The sequence below is a fragment of the Manis pentadactyla genome, chromosome 15 (assembly GCF_030020395.1).
Source record: "Manis pentadactyla isolate mManPen7 chromosome 15, mManPen7.hap1, whole genome shotgun sequence".
In the NCBI taxonomy this organism is placed as follows: Eukaryota; Metazoa; Chordata; class Mammalia; order Pholidota; family Manidae; genus Manis; species Manis pentadactyla.
Window position 1 is genome coordinate 55,591,642 of NC_080033.1, and position 25,818 is coordinate 55,617,459.

General features: G+C 43.8%; 1 protein-coding gene across 5 annotated transcripts in view; it reads left to right on the plus strand.

Annotated features, from left to right (window-relative positions):
- The window catches only part of DUS2 (dihydrouridine synthase 2), a 42,731-nt gene that overhangs the window by 1,111 nt on the left and 15,802 nt on the right, over window positions 1-25,818 (plus strand). The window contains exons 3-10 of one of the 5 annotated variants that reach the window (XM_057492845.1): window positions 883-958; window positions 2,271-2,388; window positions 3,410-3,552; window positions 14,526-14,571; window positions 16,864-16,955; window positions 17,751-17,794; window positions 18,941-19,001; window positions 22,229-22,276. In XM_057492845.1, coding sequence (XP_057348828.1) covers window positions 3,427-3,552; window positions 14,526-14,571; window positions 16,864-16,955; window positions 17,751-17,794; window positions 18,941-19,001; window positions 22,229-22,276 — 417 coding nt within the window. In that variant the 5' untranslated portion in view covers window positions 883-958; window positions 2,271-2,388; window positions 3,410-3,426. Of the gene's footprint in view, window positions 1-882; window positions 959-2,270; window positions 2,389-2,581; window positions 2,697-3,409; window positions 3,553-14,525; window positions 14,572-16,863; window positions 16,956-17,750; window positions 17,795-18,940; window positions 19,002-22,228; window positions 22,277-25,818 lie in introns of all 5 variants that reach the window. The other 4 variants (XM_057492842.1, XM_057492846.1, XM_057492844.1 and 1 more) reach the window with 4 other exon arrangements.

Genomic DNA, 25,818 nt, shown 5'->3' on the forward strand with positions numbered 1-25,818 from the left:
GTGACAGGTGCACAGAGTCATTGGCTAGAGCAGTGGTTTCTCAAGAGGGTGTTTTTGCCCCCTTCCTCCCCACCTGGGACATTTAACAATGGCTAGACACTTTTAGGTGTCATATCTGGGGAGGCACTACTGAGTTTGAATGGGTAGAGGCCAGGGATGCTGCCAAACTTCATACACTGTGGGGGCAAGTCCCCCCCTCCACAAAATAATACTTGGTCCAAAATGTGAATAGTGCAAAGTTGAGAAACCCTGGATAGAGGATGAAGACTGCAGAGAGGCTGAGGTCACCGCATGTACTCTCCCTTCGGGTAGGCACATTTACCAAACTCTTGCACTGGCTGCCCCATCCCCAGAATCTGTAGAGGCCCACTAATGCCATTGCTTGTCATACCCTTGGGATCAGGGACCTTGGAGTTCCCTGAACGTTGTAAACACAGGAAAAAGTGATTTAAGAGAGTGAAGCTGGAGAAGTTTTGGGGAACAAAACTGTCCTCTTGCATTTGGGGACTGTGCCAGATGGAAGAGAGATGAGGTGTGCTGTGGGATGTACCTTTCCAGGAGGCAGAAATGAGATCGATGTATGATAGGGAGGCAGATTCTGGATTTGATATAAAGAACTGCTGTAGCAACAAGAATTGCCCAGATCTGTTCTTGAGAGCACTGAGTTTTCCATCATTGAAATGTTCATATATAGGCCAGCTGAGCACTGATTGGTGAGAAGATAGAGGGGAGTTGATATAAAGGATAAGCCAAGGTACTGTGATTCTATACCATTTCTATGAGTCTTTCCAAGAACTTTGGGCTCCTTGTTCTTGAGCTAAAAAACTCGTTGGAGGCCTGACCCAACAGGTTTCATCCATTTACTTGTGTACTATTTTTCAGATATAAAACAAAGAACTGCCTTGTACAAAGCCAGAACAGATACATTGACAGAATCATCAGGAAGGATAATAGGTAGGTATGTATTTGCATTTGTGTTTTGCCCACATATTTGGGGCAGGGTAGCTGGTTCTTATATGGCTGCTTTCTCATCATCCTTAAGCCCCTAGAATACTTGAAAATCTCACAGTGATTGGAGTCCACCTGAGCCTATCTTTGCTCTTGGTCCCTAATTTCTCCTTGTTAGTTCTCTCTTTAGAGAGAACTTGAGTCAGAGATTATTTCATAAGGGAAGTCCTTCCTCCTCAATCCACATCAGAACCTTCCCTGCTGACATAGACTCCTATAACCTCGTTCAACTGCTCTTCATGGCCCTGGACACAGTTGTAACTTCACACATATTTGTAAGTTCCCCTTATGAAAGCCTGTCTTCTACTGTACATTTTTTTCTCACCTCACTTCATCATTTTATCTCTAGTGCAACCAGTGCTTTGCATATCATAGGGGTCCCATAAGTGTCTATTGATGAATAAATGAAGATGGGGGAGGCAGCTCAAGAAAAAAGATTGACTTTTTTTACACATATTTAGTGTAACATACCCTTAAGACATCTGAGTGGGGGTGTGATTGAACATTGGGTGTGAGGTTGAGATACCTTTGAAAATCACCAGCCTCTCACCAATATTTTAATCCATGGGAGTGAATAAATTCACAGGGGAGTGTGTGTGGAATTAGAAAGGAAGAAGGCCTAAGACTAAGGAGGAACCTCAAGACGTGAGCAGAGGAGGTAAAACCAGCAAAGAATACGAAAAAGCACGGGCAGAGAGGTAGGATAAAAATCAGGAGAGTGTAAGGTCAGGGACGCCCAGGGAGGAGAAAGATCAAAGAGGAAGAAGGAGGCCCAAGCAAGTCACCGACTGTTAGTAAAACAAGATCGAGGATGGATAAGTGTCTAGTAGATAGAGCAACTTTGAGGTAACTTTGGTTACTTCAATCAGAGCAGTTTTGGCAGAGTGGTGGAGGTGGAGGCCAGACTGGAATGGGCTAAGGAGTAAAAGAAAGAGGAGCCTGATGGACAGTGACTGCAATGGGGATTGTGGGGGGGACTTGGTGAAGGGGGGAACCTAGTAAACATAATGTTCTGCATATAATTGTTGATTAATGATAACAAAATAGAAAAAAAAAAAAAGAACGAGGTGCCTCTAGTACTAACTCTGGGTAGAGCATGCTTTGCCAGCTGTATGACTTTTTAGAGGGACCATATTTGTTTAGAATAAATACATTTACAGTTATCTCTGGGATATGGAATTTTTAATTTTCTTTTACATCTGTTAACTCTACCTTCAGAGTATATTTAGAATGTGACCACCTCTCACTGCCTCGACTACCAGGGGCCCAGCCTCAGCACCATCATCTCTCACGTTGGCTGCCGAAGACCCTCCTAATTGATCTCTGTGTCTACCTGACCCCCAGTAGTCCGCTCTTCATATAGCTTTCACTGTGACTGTGGTAAAAAAACATGCTCAGTCACGCCACTCCTCTACTGAAAACCCTTTATTGGCTCTAATTTTGTAAAGAACTAACAAAGTCTGTAGGGTGTCCTACAAGGCCTTACGGGGGATCTGACGACCATGTCCTATCTGCTTACTGCTGTCACATCAGGCATCTGACTTCCATTACTCTCCTCCTTTTTGTGCTCCAGCCAAGTTTGCCTCCTTGTTGTTCCTGTCACACACCCACCAATCAAGCTGCTGTCTGAGGGCCTTTGCACTGGCTGTTCCCTCTGCTGCGCACTCCTCCACTAGATACCAACTTGGGTAACTGAAGTCTTGTCTTCTCATTGAAGCCAATATTAGGCTTCTTTGTTTAAAATCTTAACCTGTGAAGGTGGTTCAAAGTTGCAGGGATGTCATGTACAGCATGGTGAATATAGTTAGCACGACTATATTGTATGTTTGAAAGTTGCTAAGAGAGTAGATCTTAAAAATTGTCATGACAAGAAATGAAAACTTATAATATGTGAGGTGATAAATGTTAACGAAACTTACTGTGATAATCGTTTTCCAGTATACATATATGAAATAATTATGTTGTATACCGTAAACTAATATAATGTTATATGTCAATTATATCTCAATAAATTGGCAGAAAGTTTTAACCCATCCCCTGCATTTTCAATCTCCTTTCTCCCTGCTCTTTTCCTGTCTACAGCACTACCAGTTTTCCAGCATACTATAAACTCTACTTATTTGTTGTACTTAATGTTGTTTTTCCCCCTCACCAAAAGGAAAGCTCTCCAAGAGCAGACATTTTTGTTTGTTTTTTTCTCTAAGGTTACCCCAAAAAGCCAGGAGAGTGGCCCAGACTAGGCACTTAAGAAATATTTATTGGATGAATGACTGAGCATTATTTTTATGTTCAGTGAAAAGGAAAACAAAGTAGTATGTGTTGAAAGGAAGAAGGAAAGCCTGCCCTGGATAATAGAAGAGGTTTCCTTCCTTTGAATTTCTCTTGCTTTCCCTCTCTTCAGGCTGTCGCAGAGGAGGAATGATAGTGGACAGCCTCTCACTGTGCTACCGCAACAAACTCATCTTAGCCCCTATGGTTCGGGTAGGGACTCTCCCAATGCGGCTGCTGGCCCTGGATTATGGAGCGGACATTGTGTACTGTGAGGTAAGGGGCCCCCAGTTTCCCCAGAGAAGCTTCTTCGAGTGCAGGTTCTCCATGTGTGGGAGGGAGTGGTCAGGAGTAGGGAGTGGGGACAGAATGGGCACTCACTTCACAGATGCTCACGGAAGGTTGCAGTGGGCAAGCACATGACACTCATGAGTTCTGTGAGCCCAGCTGAGGCCCGGAAGCCAGGGCAGCATAGAGGCTCTGTGGGATATGGGCCAGGTGAGTCGATGCGCATTCTGTTAGGTTGCTGCCCTGGCGCCTACAGCAATTAATACACATTCGATACGTGAATGAATGAACTTAAGGTTAGGAAGAGGAGGACAAGGACCAGATCCAGGTGAGGGAAATTGGATGGGCTTGGTTTTGGGAGTCACAGGATTTTCTGGTGGTAGTAGCTAGCGGGTCAGTTACTTGCCAGTGTCTCTGGAGAATATTAGGACTTCAGACCCAGGTTTAGAGAGCATCTTCTAGGAAAAATAAAATTACAGGAGTAACTGATACTGGATAGTGAGAGAGTGTGAGCAGTGGTTCTCAGTTAGGCCCATTTTAGAATTTTCTGGAGAGCTTTCCCACAATCCTCAATCCCGATATGTCCCCTTAGTGGGTGTGAGAAGTTTTATGAAGAAGCTACCTAAGTGTGTCTTATATTTCCGTCTTTAAAAGGCACTGGTGGTGGGATGAGGGCTGTGGCTACTAAAGGTCCACATGAGGAATCCCTGTGGTAATGGAACTATTCTGTGTCTTAATGAATTAATGTCAATATTGTGGCTGTGATATTATACTACAGTTTTGTAAGATGTTACCACTGGGGGAAATTGGGTGAAGGGTACGTAGTATCTCACATTCTTACAACTTCATGTGAATCTCCAATTATCTCAAACAAAAAGTTTAATGAAAAAGAAAGCTACCAGTGAAGAGAAAAGGGAGGGCTTAACAGGGGATTTGGAAAGAATATAACCTTCTGTACTGGGTGTGTGTGGGGGGCAGGGGGACTGTGGACAGCAATTCATGATAGAGTAGTGAAAGAGTGAGAGAAATTGGCTACTTAAGAAAAGTGGCGTGTCAGGCAGAAGTCCCAGGTCTGTTAGCTATGTCTGATGATGCAGAGATCCACTTGTAAAAGATAAAGAAGGTATTTGATTTGAAAATTAGTTGATTGGAGGACAGCATTGTACAACAGATGGGAAGACTTTCTGTAGTCAACAGATTGAGGAGGGAACAGCAAATGAGGAGGTGAAAATAGGGCTGCTGACTGCCCCACAAGAATTCAAGAGGTGAAAGGAGAGAGAGAGGGCAGGCAGGTAGTGGAGGTGAAGGACGCTGGGTGAAGCGAGCTTTTTTTAGGCAACTTGCCTATTTGTAGCATGAGGAAGGCCCCAGCATTGAGGGGAGGCCTGAAGATTTGGGGGATTAGTGGAGATGGGTAGGGCCAGGTCTTGGAGGGGACAGGATGAGGTGGTGGGACGTGCTGTCCTCTAGCGTAGGGTGAGGAGGAGAGGGAGAGGGTGATGGGAGCAGGGGAAGCTGAGGGGCTTTGCCTGAGAGACTTGGTTGACAAGGTGTAGGAATCCTGTCTTCTGTTGGAAATGAGGGTGGCAGGTGTGGGACAGGGACCTGAGGAAAGAAAGTCAAGATGTTTTGGTCCTGTTCCTGTGGGTTGAGCACTGGGAGGTTTGCCTGGCAGCCAGGTGTGCAGGGTTGCCGGTTTGCAGCTTTATGGGAGGCAGTACTGAGAAGCCTGGCAGGGAGATGTCCGTGGCTGGGATTGCCATGATGGTATATATGGTAGGGCAGGGCCCGCGGCATCTATATGGTAGGGCTGGCAAGGTGAAATGGGAGGGAGGGAATACGTGTTGTCTAGAGGTGAGAGTCAGAAAAGAAGGTTCTAGAGTTCAGGATTACAGAGGCCTGAGACCTGAGTCCGTAGTGGTTTGTCAGAGTGAAGGCGAGGATATGCAAGAAACGTGCACTGGGCTGTTAGTGTACATCCACAAGGCCTTCAGGCTGCCAGAGTGTGCCTAGGGCAGGGAGGAGCCTGTTCCCTGGGCCAGTCCCCGGGGAATGCGGTAGTGTGCTGAGCATTACTGCCAGTCACTCATCCCTGAGCCCACACTCAGGCCCCCAGGTGGCCAACCATGGGTCAGGTGTAGCGTTTCCTTTTCAGCACCCGCCTTGCCCTCCAGACAGGCCTCCTGGATTTGGAAGGGGGTTGGGAGGAGGGACTGTGAAGAATCAAGGACTCAGAGCCTGAGGACTGGGGGTCAAAAAGCCCCGGTTTCAGAGAACTTAGACAGCTGTGAACCTGTCATTGCTTGTGATGCCCCCCGTCCTGCTCCCAGGATGATGACAGAGAGGGACATGCTAGCTCTTCATTCCACTTAGTCCACGTTTACCAACAGGGTCCTTCGGGATGACTCAGACTCAAGGGTGAAGCCCCCTGCTTCTTCCCTGCTGCCCAACTCCCTCTGTGCAGCTGCACCCTCCCCGCGAGTGCTGCAGGGCCCTGGGTCTGTGGTGTCTCTCTCCTCTCTCCCTAGGCATCGCACCTTGTCTCCGTCCCTTATTTGCTTACTCTGATGGCCCTCCATGGCCCTTCTCTCCCTAATGTTGTGTTCATTGAAAGTAAGAGTTGGTCTTTACTTTTAATTGAGTGCTAGCCCTTTATGTTTAGATTCACTTATGTCTCTACTCTGGCTGTCCTGCTGGTTTCTTCTATTGGATCAAGTTGTGGTAAGGGCTTCAGGCCTTTAGAGCCACTGGCTCCCCTGGGCTCAAGTTTATGCTGGGGCCAGATTCTCGGGGTTGTAGAAGTTGAGAAAAAGGCAGTAGTGCCTACATTAATGTATTCAGCCCCCTTGGCCTTCAGTTTTCCTATGCAGGGAGCATTTTTCTGGGAGTCCAGGAAGTTGCACTTTCTTGGAGCTAGGTGGAATGAAACACCAGGATTGGAGTGAGTGACTGCATGGCAGCAGTGCCTGTTCTAGGTAGCCACTACATGTGGCGGGAGTCACAGAGCTGGGCTTGGCGAGCAGTGCTGCCGCAGGAAGCAGAGCTGACCTTCCGGGTTCCAGATGCTACAGCACCTACTTGTTTGGGAATTCCTAGGGTCATTTCAAGCGCTCGGGAAGTCATAGAGCAAGGATTTATGTGCTGACTTCAGTATGTGGCCCTCCTAATTGGTCAAAACTTTTCCTAATAAGTGTGACCATTCCTTTCCTCCACAGCTGTGCTTGAGTTTGGAGTAGAGGAAACAGCGATTAAAAACCCTTTAGCATGTTTGATGGAGTCTGGGAGAGTGAGTATGGCTTATGAATAAACAGAGGGGTCCCTGCTGCAAGAGACCTAGGCCCTCCACTCAGACCGAGTCGCTGTGGAGAGCAGAGGCAGGCTGGCTAGCGGGCCCCTGCTTGGTGTGGGGAGGTGGCTGGGGACTGGGCCCTGAGTACTGGACATGGTACAGTGTGGTGCCTGGTGCCCCCTGCTGGATCCAGAGTTGCTCTGCAGGCCTGCTGTCTGGATGATCTTACTGGTTCACATGTGGTGGCCCATCTGTGGGACTAGTTAAACCACCACGCCCATCTCACGGGACTGATTATAGGACCTAGGGCATCCCGGGCATGCAGGCACCTCCTTAGAAGCTCTGCAAAGCCCTCAGCAGCTGGAGCTGAGGAAAGGGTGAATCAGCTGAGGAAAAGTCAAGGGAGCAGTAGTCTGATTCCCTGCCGAGTTCTGCCTTATTGACAGGAGTTTTGTGTGAGTTCTTCAGATGTTGTATATCTACTTCCCTACAGTGGAACTCCAGTAGCCTCGACTGTGAGAGGACATCCACCTGTTGAACTTAAACCTTTTAATAAGCAGAATTGAGGGAGAGAGCAATATTCTTAAGAGGCCCTGATTACCAGAATGGGTATTAAAAAAAATTTTTTTTATTGAGGTAAAAAACACAACATAAAATTTACCATCTTAACCGTTTGTAAGTGTGTAGTTCACTAGTGCTAGATACCTTCATATTGTTGTGAAATAGATATTCAGAACGTTTTCATCTGGGAAAACAAACTTTATACCCATTAAACAACTACCCCACCACCACCACCCCTAGGTAACCACCATTCTTTCTGTTGCTATGAATTTGACTACTTTAGATACCTCACGTAAATGGAAACATGCAATATTTGTCTTTTGTGAGTGGTTTATTTCACTTAGCTTAATGTCCTCAAGGTTCATACATGTTGTGGTATTTACCAGGATTTCCTTCCATTTTTAGGTGGAATAATATTCCATTGTACATGCTGCATTTTGTCTACCCATTCATCTGTTGGTGGACATTTGGGTTGCTTCCATGTTTTGGCAATTTTGAATAGTGCTGCTATGAACATATAAAATATCTCTTTGAGATCCCACTTTCAGTTCTTTCAGATATATATATACCCAGAATGTGGGATTGCTGGATCATGTGGTAGTTCTGTTTTTCATTGTGTATTTTTCGTAGCACTTGCACCATTTTACAATCCCACCAATAGTTCACAATTTCTCTGCATCGTTGCTAACACCTGCTATTTTGTTTTTGTGGGGTTTTTTTTCATAGTAGCCATTGAAGTGATAGCTCATTGTGGTTTTGATTTGCATTTCTCTGATGACTAGTGATTTTGAATATACTTTTGTATGCTTCTTGGCCATTGGTACATCATCTTTGGAGAAATTTCTATTCAAGTCCTTTGCCCAGAATGGGTAATTTTTTATTAAAAAAATTTTTTAAATTTTGATATCATTAATCTACAATTACATGAGCAACATTATGGTTACTAGACTCCCCCCATCATCAAGTCCCCACCACACACCCATTACAGTCACTGTCCATCAGCATAGTAAGGTGCTATAGAATCACTACTTGTCTTCTTTGTGTTGTACAGGCCTCCCCATGCCCACCCCCAAATTATGTCTGCTAATCATAATGCCCCTTTTACCCCCTTGTCCCTCCCTTCTCACCCATCTTCCCTGGTCCCTTTCCCTTTGGTAACTGTTAGTCCCAGAATGGGTAATGTTTACAAACTTAAAAAAATGTAAACTTTATAGAAAAGTTGCAGAATTAGACAAAGAACATTCATATGCCCTTTACCGAGATTGACCTGCTGTTAACCTTTTGTTTGCTTTGTTTTGTAATTTGTGCTCTCTCTCTAATAAATATATTTTGTCTTAACTACTTCGTACACTGATTTCTTCTCAAATATTTCATTGATATTTTCTAGGAATAAAGTCATTCTTCTGTACGACTATCATTCAGCCTTCATCTTCAGTAAATTAACATTGATACAGTACTTTTTTCTAGTCTTTATTTTTTATTTATTTTTATTAAAAATTTTTTTTAAATTTTGGTATCATTAATCTACAATTACACGAGCAACATTATGGTTACTAGACTCCCCCCATCATCAAGTTCCCACCACACACCCCATTCTTCTTTTGTCAGTTGACCCAAAATTGTGCCTCTAATCATTTTTTAACATCTTGAGATACGGTTCTCATACTCTATAATGCACAAATTTAAAGTGTACAGTTTTATGGCTTTTAATATGTTTACAGAGTTGTACATCTATCACAACTTTTGAACATTTTCATCATACTAAAAAGAAACCTTATATTCATTAGCAGCACTCCCCAATTTCCCCTTTCCCTGGTCCCTGGGAACCACTAATCTATATTCTGTCTCCATAAGTTTGTCTGTTTTGGACATTCCATATAAATGGAATCATGAGCTATGTGGCCTTTTGTGTCTGGCTTCTTCCTTTTAGCACAAGGTTTTCAAGGCTTATCCATGTCATTGGATTTATCAGTACTTCAGTCCTTTTAGTGACTGAATAATAGTCAATTGTGTATAGATGTACCACAATTTTGTTTATCTGTTCATCAGTTAATGGACATTTATCTGTTTATCAGTTAATGGACAAATTTCTACCTTTTGGTTATTATGAACCATGTTGCTGTGAACATTCATGTACAAGTTTTTGTGTGGACATGTTTTCATTTCTCTTGGGTATATATGTGGGAATGGAATTGCTGTTTTAGGAACTAGCAGACTGTTTTCCAAATGTAAATTGCAAATGTACCATTTTACGTTCTCACCAGCGGTGTATGAAGTTAACAGTTTCTCTACATCTTTGCCAACACATATTATTTGTCTTCTTGATTATAGCTATTCTTAATGGCTGTGAAGTATATCTCATTGTTGTTTTGATTTTTTTACCCCTAGTAATTAATAATGTTGAGCATCTTTGTCTGTGTTTATTTGCCATTTGAGTATCTCTTGAGAAATGTCTATTCAAATTTTATAGGACATTTTAAACTGGGTTATTTGCCTTTTTATTCTTAGAGTTTTAAGAGTGTAGGAGTTCTTTATATATTCTGGATTCTAGACCTTTATCAGACAAATGATTTTCAAATATTTTCTCCCGTTCTGTGGGCTATCTCTTTACTTTATTGATAGTGTCTTTTTTAAATTAAAGTGTCATTAATATACAATCTTGTGTTGGTTTCACATGTACTTCACAGTGGTTCAGCAGTCCCCATGATTACTTGTATTGTGATTGTGAGTTATTATGCCCTTTTATCTCCCTCCTGTAGTCCTGCACTCTTCCCAACCCCTCCCGCTTGGTAACCACTAGTCACTTCTCTGTGTCTATGAGTCTACTGCAGTTTTGTTCCTTCTGTTTTGCTTTGTTTGTATATTCCATAAATAAATGAAATCATATGGTATTTGTCTTTCTCTGCCTGGCTTATTTCACTGAGCATAATATACTCTAGATCCATCTATGTTGTTGCAAAGGGCAGTATTTCTTTTCTTTTTATGGCTGAATAATAGTCCATTGTGCATCTGTACCATGTATTGATAGTATTTTTTGATGTACAAAAGTTTTTAATTTTGATGGTGTCCGATTAATTTATTTTATTTTATTTTTTAGTGCTTTAGCTATCATCCATAAGAAATTATTGCCTTATCTAAGGTCACAGAGATGTATAACTGTGCTTTCTTCTATGAATTTTATATTTTTAGCTCTTACATTTAGGTCTTTGATGGATTTTTTTAAAGTTTTATTTATTTATTTATTTATTATGTTGTTATCATTACTCTACAATTACATGAAGAACATTATGTTTACTAAGCTTCCCCCTTCACCACATCCCCCGCGCATAACCCATTATAGTCACTGTCCATCTTTGATGGATTTTGAGTTGATTTTTGTGTATGATATGAAGTAGGGGTCAAAACTCATTTTCTTGCATGTGAGTATCCAGTTGTCCAAGCAGTAGTTGTTGAAACACAGGTCTTTCCCCAATGAATCATCTCGACACCCTTGTCAAAAATTGGCTGATCATTGATGTTTGGGTTTGTGTCTGGACTCTCAATGCTATTTCGTTGCGTTTATATGTCTATAGTTAAGCCAGTATTACAGAGTCTTGATTATTGTAGCTTGTTTAATAGGTTTTTAGATTAGAAAGTGTGAATCCTCCAATTTTGTTCTTCTCTCTCAAGATTGTTTTGTCTAATCTACGTTCCTTGCATTTCCATTATGAATTTTAGGATCAGCTTGTCAATTGTTGCTAAATGAGAGCTTGGATTTTGATGGGGTTTGTGTTGAATCTGTAGGTCACTTGAGGGAATGCTGCCATCTTAATAATATTAAGTCTTTGGATTCATGAACACGAGATGTCTTTCCATCTCATTTAGGTGTCCTTCAATTTTTCAACATATTTTGTAATTTTCAGTTCATAAGACTTTTGCTCTCTTGTTTTCCACCCTCCATTGTTTCTCAAGAGAAATGAGCTGTGAATCTTCCTGAGGATCTCTTGCCTGTGATGTCACTTCTTTCTTGCTGCTTTCGAGGTTCTCTCTGTCTTTGGTTTTCAGCAGTTTGGTTATGATGTGTCTAGGTGTGGAGCTCTTTGAGTTTATTATACTTGGATTTGTTGAGTTTCTTGGATGTGTAGATTAATGTTTTTCATCAAATTTGGGAAATTTTATGCTGTTATTTCTTCAAATATGCTTTCTGTTCCTTTTCTCCTCCTTCTCCTTCTGGGCCTCTCATTATTCATTTTGGCAGTGACTTTTTTTTTGATAGTATAATTATATAGTTTCTCATCTGAGTATATTTGTGTTTCTACAAACAAGGGATATACTGAAGGTTGTTAAACAAACTAAAGACTAAAAGAGTACCTGGATATTCTAGAGGTCAGGGTGGAAAGGTGGCATAGAAAGACACTGGTGATAAACTATTATGATCATCTTAGACAGAGGAAGCAAGCCACGTGGATTGGAGGAGGTGAAGGGAGCCGAACATATTTCAGATATAGGAACATAACATGTGACAGGTAAGAAAGAATAAGTGCATACATGATACGGCATTTTAAAACTAAACGTCGTTCAGAACTTTGGGTAGAAATGAAGAAAAAGTGACTTATAAATGGCCTTAATTTTCAGGTGAGTTAAAAAACTAAATTAATTTTAAAAAGAAAATAAATTACTTTCTTAAGTCTTTAATATAGATATATTTAGAACTAGAAGGCATCATTGATGGCGAAGTTGGGGGGCTCTCTTCTACAAAAGTAATGTATTTGTATGACAGAAGTTGAAGAGGTGACGTTGATATAGAAAAAGTATTTGTGGTAACTGAGAAAACTTCAATATCCGCCTTGACAAGGAACAGATTTTTTTTTCTGCACAACTTGCATAGATGTAAAAGGCAGTTTGCTGTGAAGATGCATGGTTGATAAACTCTCCCACATGGAAAAACAACGTTTTCACTAATTAAGGAAATACAGTGAAAAAAAACCTATCAGGTCCCATTCTATACCCATAGAACTAATTAAAATGAATAAAATTGATAAACCATAGTGTGAAGGTGTGTGGGTGTGCAGGAACACCTCTGGTTTTGTTGGTGGCAATTTAATTCTACACTGAACAAGGAGTTGGCCATCTGCTGCACATAAGGTGTTGAAGCAGGCATCGGCAGATGGTTAGTGAGCACCTGCAACATGCTAGATGCTAGTGATTCAAAGATGAATGAGACAGTGTCGAGGTCCCAAAGGCTCTTTTGGTATAGTGGGGAGACAGAGAAGAAAATAAGACCTTTCAAGGGCTGTTTTGCCTCAGCTCCTCTTCTTGGGCTCCGGCTACCTGGCCAAGAATACAAGACCCTCCCCAGGGTGGGCTCATATCTAACGTGTGACTGGCATTCAGAGATGTGGTAAGGGCCGTACAGGTGGACTTGGTAGATGGTTTTGGGAGTCCTGAGGACAGGTTACTTCTGGCAGGGCTGTGGCCCCAGTGACGGCTCGTCTCGCCTTTCCCTGCTCATTCCTGGCTGAAGCTTAGCCTGGCTATAGAGCTTCTGTTTACATGCACAGGCCTCTTCAGCTCCCTTCTGTCTTGTTCCTGCAGCTCGGACCACTGGCTACAGGGACTCTGGGCTCTGTCCATACTTTAATTCTTGGGGCTTGGATGCCAGCCATGTATCCATGCTTGGTTGTGGTGATTTGTTTGGTCAGGCCTGGTGGGCATCAGATAATTGATGACCTGAATGCAATACGGAGAGGATAGCCACAGGAACACCTAGGTGGTGTATTACTCTCAATAAGGGTATGTGTGGGCGTTGCTGCGGGGGATGGATGCTATGGGGGCCCGCTGGCCACTTTAGCCCTCCATGCCCCCATGAGGGAGCAAAGGCCGTCATCTCCACCTGGTTGGGGGTATGACTGGGTGAGGTGCACAGGGAGTTAGTATGGAGATGAGCACAGGAGTAGGAGTTTCTATCTTCTTCTGGACCCCCAGAACCCCTGGACATGCGCTTCTGGGCAGTGTGACAGGTGCCTGGATCTTCTCCTTTGTCTTCTACATCTGCGGAAATGACCCCTGAACAAAGCGGAACAGCCTTGTCCCCCACAAAGAGATGGAGGCTCCCAGTCCTTCGGGTGCCGAGGAGGCCCTCCCTGCATTTGTTTCCATGCGGTGGTTCCTGTGCTGTGTAGGGGTTTCAGACTTTACTTTCTTGTGTTGATCTCACGTCCTCCTCCCTGTCCCACTTTTGTCCTTGGATATTTCATGGGAGCTCTTCGTCTGCCGTTTGCATAGGGATGAGGTGGCAGGTCCTTTGAGGAGAGGGACTGGGCTGAGACCAGTAGGTGAGGAGAGTGCCCAGGCGTCCACATCCTGGGCTGTTGTCTTCTCTTTGGCTCCTTGAGTGACTCCTCCTTCCCCAGGGTCCCAAGGGTGGCTCACTCAGGCTCCTGCCTGCCATGTTTAGGTGGGGAGGACAGCACTACATGTCCCAATAGCATATTTGGTTTTTGTTTCTTAATTTTTTATTAAGTATAGCTGACATACATTACATTAGTTTCAGTTGTATAGCACAGTGTTTTAACAACATGGTAAGTGTAGTTACCATCTGTCACCACACAAAGTTATTACAATATTATTTACTATATTCCCTAGGCTGTACTTTTCATCCTCGTGACTTTCTTATTTGGTATTGGAAGTTTGTACCTGTTTATCCCCTTCACCTATTCTGCCCATCCCTCCACTCCCATCCTCTATGGTAGCCACCGGTTTATTCTCCGTATTTGTGAGTCTGTTCTGTCTTTTTGTTTGCTTATTCATTTGGTTTGTGTTTTAGAGTCACATATAGTGAAATCATATGGTATTTGTCTTTGTCCGACTTATTTCACTTAGCTTAATACCCTCTAGGTTCCTCCATGTTGTCACAAAAGGCAAGATTTCATTCTTTTTTTATGGCTGAATAATATTGCACTGTATATGTGTACTACATCTTCTTTATCCATTCATCTACCAAAAGCCATGATTTGTTGTTGGTAGTAGGATGACAGCCTAATGGCCCCCATCAGGTGTGTGATGAAGGTCCTTCCCCTGTGCCCAGGGCCTATGTATCAGGACTGACAAGTGCCCTCTGATTTCTCTGCAGGAGCTGATTGACCTCAAGATGCTTCAGTGCAAGAGAGTCGTCAACGGTGAGTGTGGCTGGATGGTACCAGAATTGTGCATGTGCCTTGTTGGGCCCTCGTTGCCCTTGCCTGGGGTGACAGTGTCCTTTCAGGGTGCTCCTTGCCTGGCTGAGTAATTTTATGGATCACGTGCTCCCTTGAGAGCAATCACTGCTCTCCAGAGAGCCAGGTTAAGAACGCCTTCTACCCACAGGCTTGTTGGCATAGAAATTACCAGGTTTCATAGTACAGGAGGGACCCTACATGCCCTGGGGTCAGGATGACTTCAGCACTAGTTCTGGCCCTGCCACTCCCTTGGGTGAGTTACATGACCTCTGTGCCTCTGTCTAGCTATAAAATGAAAATCAAAATCTCTGCTTTACTTAATTCATAGGGTTGGAGTGAGGATCAAATAAGATAAGGTACATGTAAATACTTTGCAAACAGAAGTGGTTGTGCTGAATTGTGCTTTTGCTCATTCTTTATTGATGAGGCTGATTCTGCTTTGGTTAGAGTGTGGTGTTGTTTGAGGTTTTTGAAATGTATACATATCTGTGAAATGTTAACATAAATTCACTAGAAGTTATGGGTCAATGTTGTCTTTGTTTTAGATTTACATTTTCTTTTGCTATTGAAAATTCAATATCACAGACCTATATAACCTAGAAAATGGGCATCTCTCGTCATCCCATACCTAAAGAGGTAGTCACAAAGAGGAATAAGGTGTATTCTTTTACACATTTAGTAAAGTGTGTATAAAAACATGACACGTTGTATACCCCTCTCCCTTGGGATCATGCTGTGCATGTTGTTTTGCCACTTGTGCACTAAGATATTTTCCCATGTCAGTACCTACAGATGACTGTCAGAATTGATTTCACCAGTGCTTTATTGGGAGTTTCTAGTATTTTGCTATTATAAATAAAGCTGTGGTATAAGCCTACTAAGTTTTTGTGGTTCTTCTCTCAGACTTCTTATTGCCAGTCATGAACAGCCTGTGCTGTTGATCACTTTGATTCTCTCCCAACATGTCACTGCCTTCACCTCACCTTTTTCACCTTTTCATCTGTTACGTGCCAGAATGATAATAACTGATTCTGTTTATGGAAAGTGCTTTACATGTATTAGAGATCTCAGTGATTTTTCAAAATAAATACATGAATAAATCAATGCAAAATCCACCATGTTGGATTTCTTCCATGTGGTAGTCATCTTTGAAAGCTAATAACAGTAGTTTTATCATAGAGCTTCACTATGAGAACACATGAGAGTCTTATCTGCAATAATTACGTTCTGTAAAGTTGCTGTGAACACCACATTAGCAAATACTGAACTATTGCTCTTAGGGGAAATAGAGGATTAGGTTCCCATAAGCCTCTGGTCACAATTTCATTAACAGATCAATGTATAACTGTTTTATGTGTGTTTCTGTTTAAGGACACGTAATCTAATTATCCTGTTGATACATTAATATTGAACTTACAGCCAACAGCACTTTAATTTCATGTCTGCACAAAGCTTGTCTAACATGTATTTTCTCCATAAGGCACATTACAGCCTTCCCATACAGAGGAACACTAGACAGCACTATGCTTGGGGCCATTTTAAACAGTGAGATCACCAACCAAAAAACACAAAAATGCAAAAGTTGTGGCATTAAATATACCACCATAAGGACACTTCTTTACAGTATGAGAACTGAAACAGGAAGGCAGAGTGCTGCCTTGTTTGACCTCAGCTGGGAACATGTGCATCAGGTGACTGAAACTTTTTGCAGTTCTCTGCGTGTCCGTGAATGACCATGAAAATGACCTGAGTGTTGATTTGTGGGTTACAAATAAACTTTAGCAAGCAGGCAAATTTTCAAATACACTACTGCAAATAATAAGGTTTGATTATAACATAGTAAATCCCTGCTCCTGGAACCTAATGCATGATAAGTAATTAAGAAGCAGCAACTTCAGAGTGACACTGGGAAAATTTTAACAAAATCTGAAACAGACAAGGTTCCTCATATATACATTTTTTTCAGTATTTCCAGAATTATGAAATGTAAACACCATACAGAGAAAGTGCATAAAACACAAGCATTCAGTTTAACAAATAACTGTAAATCAAACGACCATCACATAGGTCAGGGAATAGACCATCATCAGCACCTCAGAAGCCACCATGAGCACATTGATTTCTTTTAAGACTGGTGTACTCCTAGCATCCCTTTCTTCCCTTCAAGGTGATACTTTGCTTTCTCCCAGGGATTAGGCTGGGTTGATCTTGTTTCTTCATTGGGTGGCCCCATGTGTTTGTGTTTTCCTGCAGAGGTGCTCAGCACAGTGGACTTTGTCGCCCCTGATGACCGAGTTGTCTTCCGCACCTGTGAAAGAGAACAGCGCAGGGTTGTCTTCCAGATGGTATGAGATCCCAGGGCTGAGCGCCCTCCCATCTCAGGGCCTGTGTTGGGTCAGTGTTAAATGCCTGGGCTCCATTTCCCATCTGTGGCTTCCTGAAGACCTAAATGTTTTATGAAGACTGGCTCGTTAGCGATTGCACAGTTGGAGGCAGTCTGTAGAAATCAAGCTCTAGTAGTCTTAAATGCCTCCAGTCTCAAATTTAATTTCCTTAATTATAGGAATTGTCTGTTTGGCCTGGCTTACATGTTTGTTTTCCCTAGCACTGGTTACTCAGATCATGGTCTTTATTTTTTCTGTAGTTTCTATAAATTACCAATGGAAAAAAGTTAGGTTTCCTCAAGACTAGTTGAGATTATGTTAGGGTTGTAATGACTCTGTAGCTCTCTCTTCTCCCTTTGGGCATTTCTTGGTGCTTTTTCAGAAGTAGCTTCTGAATAATGTTTAGGTTTTTAAAAAGTTGACGACAATGAGTAGATACATGGTAAAGCAATTATATAACAGTATTAGTTGTAGAATCTAAGTGGTGGGTATACGAATGTTCACCATAAATTGTTTTCAGCTTTTTTCTATGTTTGAAAGCAATTGATGACATTTCTAGGCCTTCTAGGTCCACTTTTTGCCTCCAAGAGTGAGCTCATCCCATGATGGCTCATCACCCATGGGGTGGCTGTTTTAAGATAATGCCAGCCAGACTCTATTTGCTGACAGGTGTGCGTGTGCATGGCATGCATGGATGTGTTTGTGCACGTGTACCTGTGTCAGGGCAGTGGTTGATGCAGCCTCTTGTGTTCCCAGGGGACTTCAGATGAAACGCGAGCCCTTGCTGTGGCCAAACTTGTGTAAGTTCTTCCCTCTTTTCGACTGTCTTTGCTTCTCCTGTGGGCTCTGAGGCCTTTCTGTTCCTGATGGCCTTGGAGGTAACCACCCTTCTGCCTCCTGGTTCACTACTTTCTCTTTCTAGTTTAAGACTGTATGATTTCCTTCTCTGTTTGTGGCATCCGAGGCCTGGCCTGGGACTTGTGTCCCAAGTGTGCCCAGATTCCAGATAACCTATGTGGACACCTGTTTTTCAGTGAGGCTCCCTTTACAGGGACTTTTGTGACTATGAGCCCTGACGTTTTAAATCTCATGAAGTGTAGGTTAGACTTACTGCTTCCTAAATTACTGAAGGCAGGAGAGTACTGTGGCTAAGGAGATGGGCTTTGGAGTTATGGAGCTAGACAGACCTGGTTTGGAATTCTGGCCTTGCCACTTGCTAATTATGTGACCTTAGGTAAGTTACTTAGCCTTGCTGAGAACTTCGCCTCCTCATATACAAAATGAGACCAACGTACTACTTACTCTGGCAGTATAGGAAAGGGTAAATGAAAGAATGCATGTAAATTTCTTTGTGATATGTGGCATGTAATGGATGCTCAGTAAGTGTTAGCTATCGTCATTGATTACAGTAAGGGTGAGAAGGGACTCAGGCAGTTGTTGCTGCTAATCATAGACCGTTGACTGTGTATATACCGGAAGATGAGGTATGTTTGAAGTAAGTCAATTGTGCAGCCCCACAAACAAAGGCAGTCCTGTAACTTTCACTAGAACCGCTGCTCTGGGAAGGGGCTCTTGTACTCATGTCGCTTTTGTGCATTGACAAATAGCTTTCACTAACCCAGTCAGAACTGGCACTCTGGGATCAAGTTCAGTGTGGTTGTTACTCAGTAGTTTGGGTTGTCTGGTAGAATTGCGAAGTAGCAAAGTCCTCTACAACTAGCCCTTTGTAGGTATATGAGCACACTGTGCCCTTCCTCTTGAGCTCTGTTCAGGGGAGGCAGTTGCACATTTACACACAGGTTTTTTCAACTTCTGTCACTGAGACTTGGTGTGTTTCATAAGGCCAGGGACATGGTAAGAGGTTCGTGAGCACAGACCCATGCCTTTGACTATTTTCTTTCCTCAAGCTGAATATTTAGTACCATTTCTACTTCATGTTTTTCCAGAGAAAATGATGTGGCTGGTATCGATGTGAACATGGGCTGTCCAAAAGAGTATTCCACCAAGGTAAACTGATTTCTTCATACTCTTTACAGATGTAGGGTGTAGGTTAAAGGAGACTAACAAGATGTAACAACACAAGTATATACCTGAGTCTGCACTAGATCCTGTATTAGATGAGGAAACTGCTTAAAAGGATATCATTGGATCAGTTGGCAAAATGGAATATGGACCATGGTAGATTAGCTAAAGATACTCTATCAGTGTAAGTTTGTGAGGGTGATAACTCTTCTGTAGTTTAGGAAGAATATCCCCATTCTTAGAAAATACACACTGATATATTTAGGGGAAAGGGGCTGTGATACATGTGGCTTATCAGCAAATGGTTCAGGAAAAATTTTACACACATACACATACATGTATACATATATATATACACACATAAACACAGAGCACTCGTGCCCAAGTAATACAACAAGTGATGTAAATGTTCAAAGAAAACATAATGTGAACAGGGCTTTGTCTTTTTGATGCGGCCTGAGATGTATAGTTAAAAAAAAAAAAAAAAAAAGATGCAATACATATGTCCCTATTGTCATATCAGAAGATCAGATCAGACCCGAGTGCTAGGGTAGCTCAGAGAACGGAGCAGAAAAGCAGCACTTAAACTCAGATTCTTGGAGGGAAATGGACTCACTCCCTGAATAAGTTCCAACCTCCTCACCAAAGACCCTGCAGGCACAGGGACTGACCCAGGCAGGGTCTGGAGCCCAATGTGAGGTAGAGGCAGAGAACCTTGATTTGACTGTAGGGGTGGAGAGTGGGACGAAGAGGAAGCACAGGAACAGGCTTGAAAATTTTGGTTGGAACCTGATTAGCTAAACGTGGACTTTTGATAAGTGGTCTTTTTTGAACAGAGAAGGCATGTGATCAGAAATTTCTTCAGGGGAAATCAGTATTTCTAGTTTCTTGCATGTCTTTCCAAATATATTCTATGACTACAAATACTTAGAAATCCTAATCTGGAAGCCATGTGTCAGGTGGATTTGAATGGCAATAGACTGGTGGTGGGGATGCAGAAATAAGAGATGAGTGTCCTGGGTCCACAGGAGACCAGGGGTGGAGAGAGGAAAAGCCAAACGAGCTGAATTTGACAGGACTTGGCTGGCAAATGGTTGGACTAGGTGTGTGTATGTGGAGGGGGAGTGAGTGTGGGGGTTGAGGGAGGAACAATTGGCAGACAAGGGGGCTGTTTGTCTTCAGCAGGATCAGGACTGCTAGAGGAAAAGCGTGTTTGGAGCCGTTAACAAGGACAGCTTGGGGTTGGCTGCATGTGCGGCACCAGAGGGACTCCTCCAGGGCTGCGCCTGGGAACCTTATCACATGGCATGAGGTCCGGGCCTGCAGTATAGACATTGCACATGTCCTCCTGGCCCACTACGCAGAGTCAGCCACTCTGCTCCCAGGAGTTACGCACCCTGGAGACTTTTGCTTTAGGCCAGGAGGCTGACAACTCCCCGAGGGAAAGACCCTTTGGATGCTTGCGAACCAGAGGGCCTTAGAGAGGTGCTTCAACGAATCAGGGAGGTTTGAAATTATCTGTGAGGAGTTGGAAACTTTGGACTCTGTCTTGCTGTCTTCTAATTACTCCTCTGTGCTCTTGAGTAATATAAGGAGCAGAGTTGAAATTACTGGAATAATCTCCTGGATGCATGTGGAGCGAAGAAAGCAAGGAGCAGAATTGTATGTGGTGTATCACCATTTATATATGAGGGGTGGGGAATGAATTTACATGTATATTTGCTTTTCTTAGAATATACTTGGAAAGACCCACAAGAAACTAGTAACACTGGTTTCTTCTGGGGAAGGAGATTAAGTTTTTATTTGGTTTTGTGTGGGGATAAATTCTCATTGCAGGGGCACTACTCAAAATACCTGGCACAGCACTGGGCCACTGGCCAATCAGCAGATCTCTACCAGTATGTACCACCTAAATATCCTCTCTCTCCTCATGGTTCAAAAATTGAAGCCGTATAAAAAGTATAAAGTTTTCCATTTCACATGGAGAGAGAGTTCTTACTTTTTACCCTTTTGAACCTTTAAAACTTTTAATGTTACCTATTCAAAGCAAATACATTAAATAGAAAGGAAGGAAGAAAGAAAGGAAATACCAATTGAGAAAGCCATTGTTGTGGATGGGGTGTAGGGAGGCTGCATGTTAGGTCCTGTGATGCCACAAGGAAGGGCTGGGTTGTATGTGAGGTGAAGGACAGATGGACAGAGCCAGGGTGAGTGGCCAGGGTTTCCTTAAGGCCGCTGAGGTTTGTAGCTGTGGCCAAGTAGGCCAGGGCTAGTGGCTCCTCTGGCCTTCCCATTCTTCTCTGAAATGCAGGCTCAGGCTGACCAAGTCTGTGGTAGTTCAATGTTCTCTCTGATTAGAATCTGTCAACCTTCAGCAAACAATTCAACTAGAATAACTGAACTTAAACCTGAGCCAATTATGTGAGCACTCATTGGTATGCAGTCTTTATACTGGCAGTGTATATTTAATGGATTTGTTTTTTCCCCTTTATCTCACTCTTAATGGGTTCATATTTGTAAAGATCCTCCCCCTCCTGATTATTAAAGTAATTCATAGCATTGTCCAGAACTTGGATGATATAGAAAAGTATACGAAAATTGCAATCACCAATAATCGCAAGAGACAACCATTGTTCATGTCAAGAAATAAGTGGCTCCACAGGTTGTTGGCTTTTATTAGCTGGGGCTTTTCTTGGAGTTTCACATTGGCCTGGGTGCTCAGGACTGGGGTGTTGTTGCTGGCAGGAGAGAGGGGCCTAGACAAGATTTGTAGGTTGTGTGCCTCTAAGTGGCTTTGCCGGCAGTGGTGGTACCAAAACAAGTGTTGGAAGAGTAGGAATAAGATGTACTGGATCCCATTTCAAAGGGAGAGTGGCAGATTGTGGGGTTTAGTTCATGAAGACACTGAGACTGGGCAGGCAGTGGGAAATCCTGAACAACAATTTTTGTAGAACCCACTTCTAGATACATCCATGGATTTTGCTAATAGAGTCAGAGTGATGACTTTAGAATTCATCAAAGTCCGATCCTGATACTGTGGACATGCATACTGCTGCTTTCCTGCTCGCTAAGAAGTGCCGATCGCCAGTGGATTTTGGTCCTTTGGTGACAAGTGCTGTGGTGGTGCCAGGTGGCCACATCATGTTGCCATACCAGAGGGAGGGACCACCCTTCTCCATCTGCAAGGAGACCCTCTGTGTGCTTTTCCTTAGGGAGGAATGGGAGCTGCTTTGCTGTCAGACCCTGACAAGATTGAGAAGGTAAGTCCTGCATGAGTGAAAGCAGAGGTTCTTAAACATGCCTATGTGCTAGAGTTGCCTAGAATGCCTCTCCCTCCCCTCCTGTCCTCCAGATTTGGAATCAACCAGAATGAAGCAATCATTCCTACTGGGGTCTGGGAAAAGTTTTAAAGGCTTCCCAGTGATTTTGACACACAGCCAGGTTTGGGAACCCCTGAGCCAGTGTACAATAGCCTTGGGGTTCCTCAAAAGCCCAGGGCTAGGGACATGTCAGCTAGAGCTGGGGGGTCTGAGGACTCATTTAGAGCCTCCTCTGTCTCTTTTGAGAAGATTATGAGAGATTGGCCAGGCTACCTGTGGATAGCGTAGGGGCTCAGTGGCTATGGGGGTGGGGATCGGCCCCTCCCAGGGGGCAGCAGTGAGTCCACTGCACACTGAACAGGGTCCACCACCAGCCTTTGAGAGCAGTCCAGGCCAGCACCATAAGAAGCAGCTGAAATTAGTCTCCTCTGGTCCTCTTCCAGTGGTGACTGTGCAGACCAGGTTTATGAGGTCCCACGTTGGCATTTGCCACCCAGTATTGTGAGGTGCCAGGGCATGTGGGTATGACAATATCTGCCACCCTATAAAATACCTTTTACTTTCTTTCTCAGTCTGCCAGCATTCTCCTTGGTTCTCCTCTTAGTTCCTTGTTTTCCTTTTCATTCTCCATCGCCGCTTCCCTGCCTGGCTTTAAGCCTCCTAGTGCCTCCCGTGGGCTAGAGCTGCCTGGGATAAGGCACCACCAGTAAGAGCTGCCAAGGTTTGTCCTGGCTGCTGGGTCAGCCCCTCGACCATGGATATTCCTCTAGCCCCCATCTCTGGGATATTAGAGTGTGTCTATTGGCTAGGTGCCTTCTCATTTTTCCCATGTGCAGATACATATAAAGATTATATCTATAATGTGCCTATAAAGTGCTCTTACCATTTGTAGGGTAATTCCTTTTTCAAAGTTTATTCTAGCATTTATTCCATTTGTTCCCCAAATAGATGTAGACAGGGCAGGTATTTGTTATCTCTATTTGATCAAGACTAATAAAATGAAAGCACAGAGAGAGAAAAATAATTTGCTCAAGATCATATAGCAGATAAGTAGCTGGCAGCGCTAAATCCACAGCCATAGTCTTGTGACCCCCTACTCCCCTATCAGTCCCTCTTGATGGCATCTCAGGTGGAAGGTACCTGGGTGTCATTTATAAGTGTCTAGCCAGAGGTCAGCAGACACCTGGGCCTGGGGATCTCCAGTCAGACATCTCTGTGCAGCATGGAGTGGATGTGGACAACTCTGGATGTCAAACTCATCACCACACTTAGGGAAAGGGGCCCATCTAGGGGTGGTTTGCTTCACAGCACTGCACACACAGGCACTGTTAGCCTCCGGCCTCCTGGCTTCTCCCACTCATGCTGTTGGCTCTGTCCTCCTCCACTGCCCCTTTTTGGGTGAGGCACAGTCTGTATGTGAGGTAGCAGGTTATACTGCTGCTTGGAAGCTCAGTTCACGGCGCTCCTCTGTTTGGTGGGGCTGTGGGAGGGCCAGGTTGGGTAGTGGGTGGGGTTTGCCTCATGTGGGGGAGGTTGCAGGCTTCACAACAAAGCAGGTAGAATCCAGGAGTAGTGGACTGGATTAGATTAATGTTCAAACTTTGCTGCCAACTAGGTGACCTGGCTGAGAGTTTTGTGGGTGCTTCCAGGTTGGGTGTTTTAGGACCATGGTTTTATCTGTGGGAACATCTTAGGACCATCTGCAGGATTTTTTTGAAATAAGTATGCTTGTTTCAGGTGATGTAGAATTTCGGAAATAGAAAGCAGTAATGATTGCAGAACACTGTGAATGTATTTAATACCACTGAAATATACACTTAGAAACGGTTAAAATGGAAAATTTTATGTTTATATTTTACCACAAATATAAACAAAAGATGCTATCCATTGAGAATTCTGTATACTCTTGAAGTGAGTAGGGTCAGGGAGCGGTATCAATCCTTTGAGAAAGCTTCCTGGTTAACTTTGGTGTACCCTGTCTGGGTTAAGACTCGAATTCAGTAATATCCTCTCTCTCATCCCTGCCCAGAATTTCCTGCCCCCACCACTGGCAGCACAGGGCATCCCTTACACTCACTGTACTTGTGCCTTGGCTAATGGTTGGTGGGGCCAGGCCTGCATGAACTCACCGATTCCTAAGCCTGTGCTCTCTCATCTGCCTTCCCACCCTCTCCCCAGCAACCAGGGGAGCTAAGGGTCTGCTTTTCCAGAGTCAGCCAGCGGGTCTGAGGTGATGAGCCTACCTGTGGGCAGATGTGCTGTGACCTGCTCAGATACAGGCCTGTCTTTAGGTCCTTTCCCCTACAGACTTTCACACCACAGAGATATGTGGTGTGGCTTGGAGCTGGGGAGAGTTGGTTCCAGAGAGTTTCTTGCTGGAGCCTTGCCGGATGGGAGACCCTACTTGTTCTTTCCCCTCATTGGGACTCTTGCAAGTGCTAGGACTTTTGGTTACTTATTTCCTTCCTCGTTTTGAACACACACGAGATGAACAGAAATCCTGAAGAAAGTGCCTAGATGTACTTGGATGAAATACACCAAAAGGAAGTTGTGCAAAACAGAGAACTGGATCAAACCAGCTGATGTTGCTATAATCACCAAATAGCAGAGGATTCTAAGTCAGCATTTGCCAAGGGAACCTTCCAGAGATGGTACTGCCATCCTGAGGGATAGGAGTAGAGTGTGAATTTTCACCGTGTATCTCAGTGGATCTGGCAGCGCCTCCCACCACCTTAAAGGGTAGATGCCCCTTTAAGGCCTGCCAGAGTGACCCTAGGACCTCAGTCCCAGTCTACCTCCTGGGGCAGCACGTGGGGACTATTCCTTCCTGCCAGTCCCTGGCAGCTGTGCCTGGGCCAGCAGGCCCTGTCTTGCCCATGATCTGTCCTCCTGCCTGTCAGCCCTGCCTCTTGGTCTGATGTCTTCTGGAGGAGCCTGCCTCAACCTGTCCCTGAGAGAAAGGCCCTTCCATTGGTTCGTGAACTTGGCTGTCTGCTGGCCCCTCCTGTGTAGAACCAAGACTGGCGGCAGTTGCGTGCGTGTCCTCTCAGAGCTGCTGGTGATCCAGTTCTTGGATGAAGGCTCTTGGGATCACCTTTCGTCCAGCTTGCCTGGCCTGAAATTTTTGATGGGGAAGAAAAGAACAATATCATGGACATTCAGTGTTATCTGCACCTCTCTTGATTTGATTCTTGTGTAGTCTGGTCTTGCCACCTCCCTGGCATTTTCCTGTTTAATTTCTTTATCTTTCTTTGAAGTCCTTTGCAATTACTATGCAACTGAACACCTTTTAATATGTTTAATATGTTGAAATGTCCTTTGCCAGCTTCCCTTCTGTACAGCTGATCCCTCTGAAGAGAGTAGTGCATGAGGATGGGGCCTGGGGTCTGTAAAGCCTTCCTGCTCTCACTCAGCAGATCCTGGAACAGCACTCGGGGAACATTGCCTTCCAATGGGAAAGAAGCTGTCAGCCTGTGGTCTCA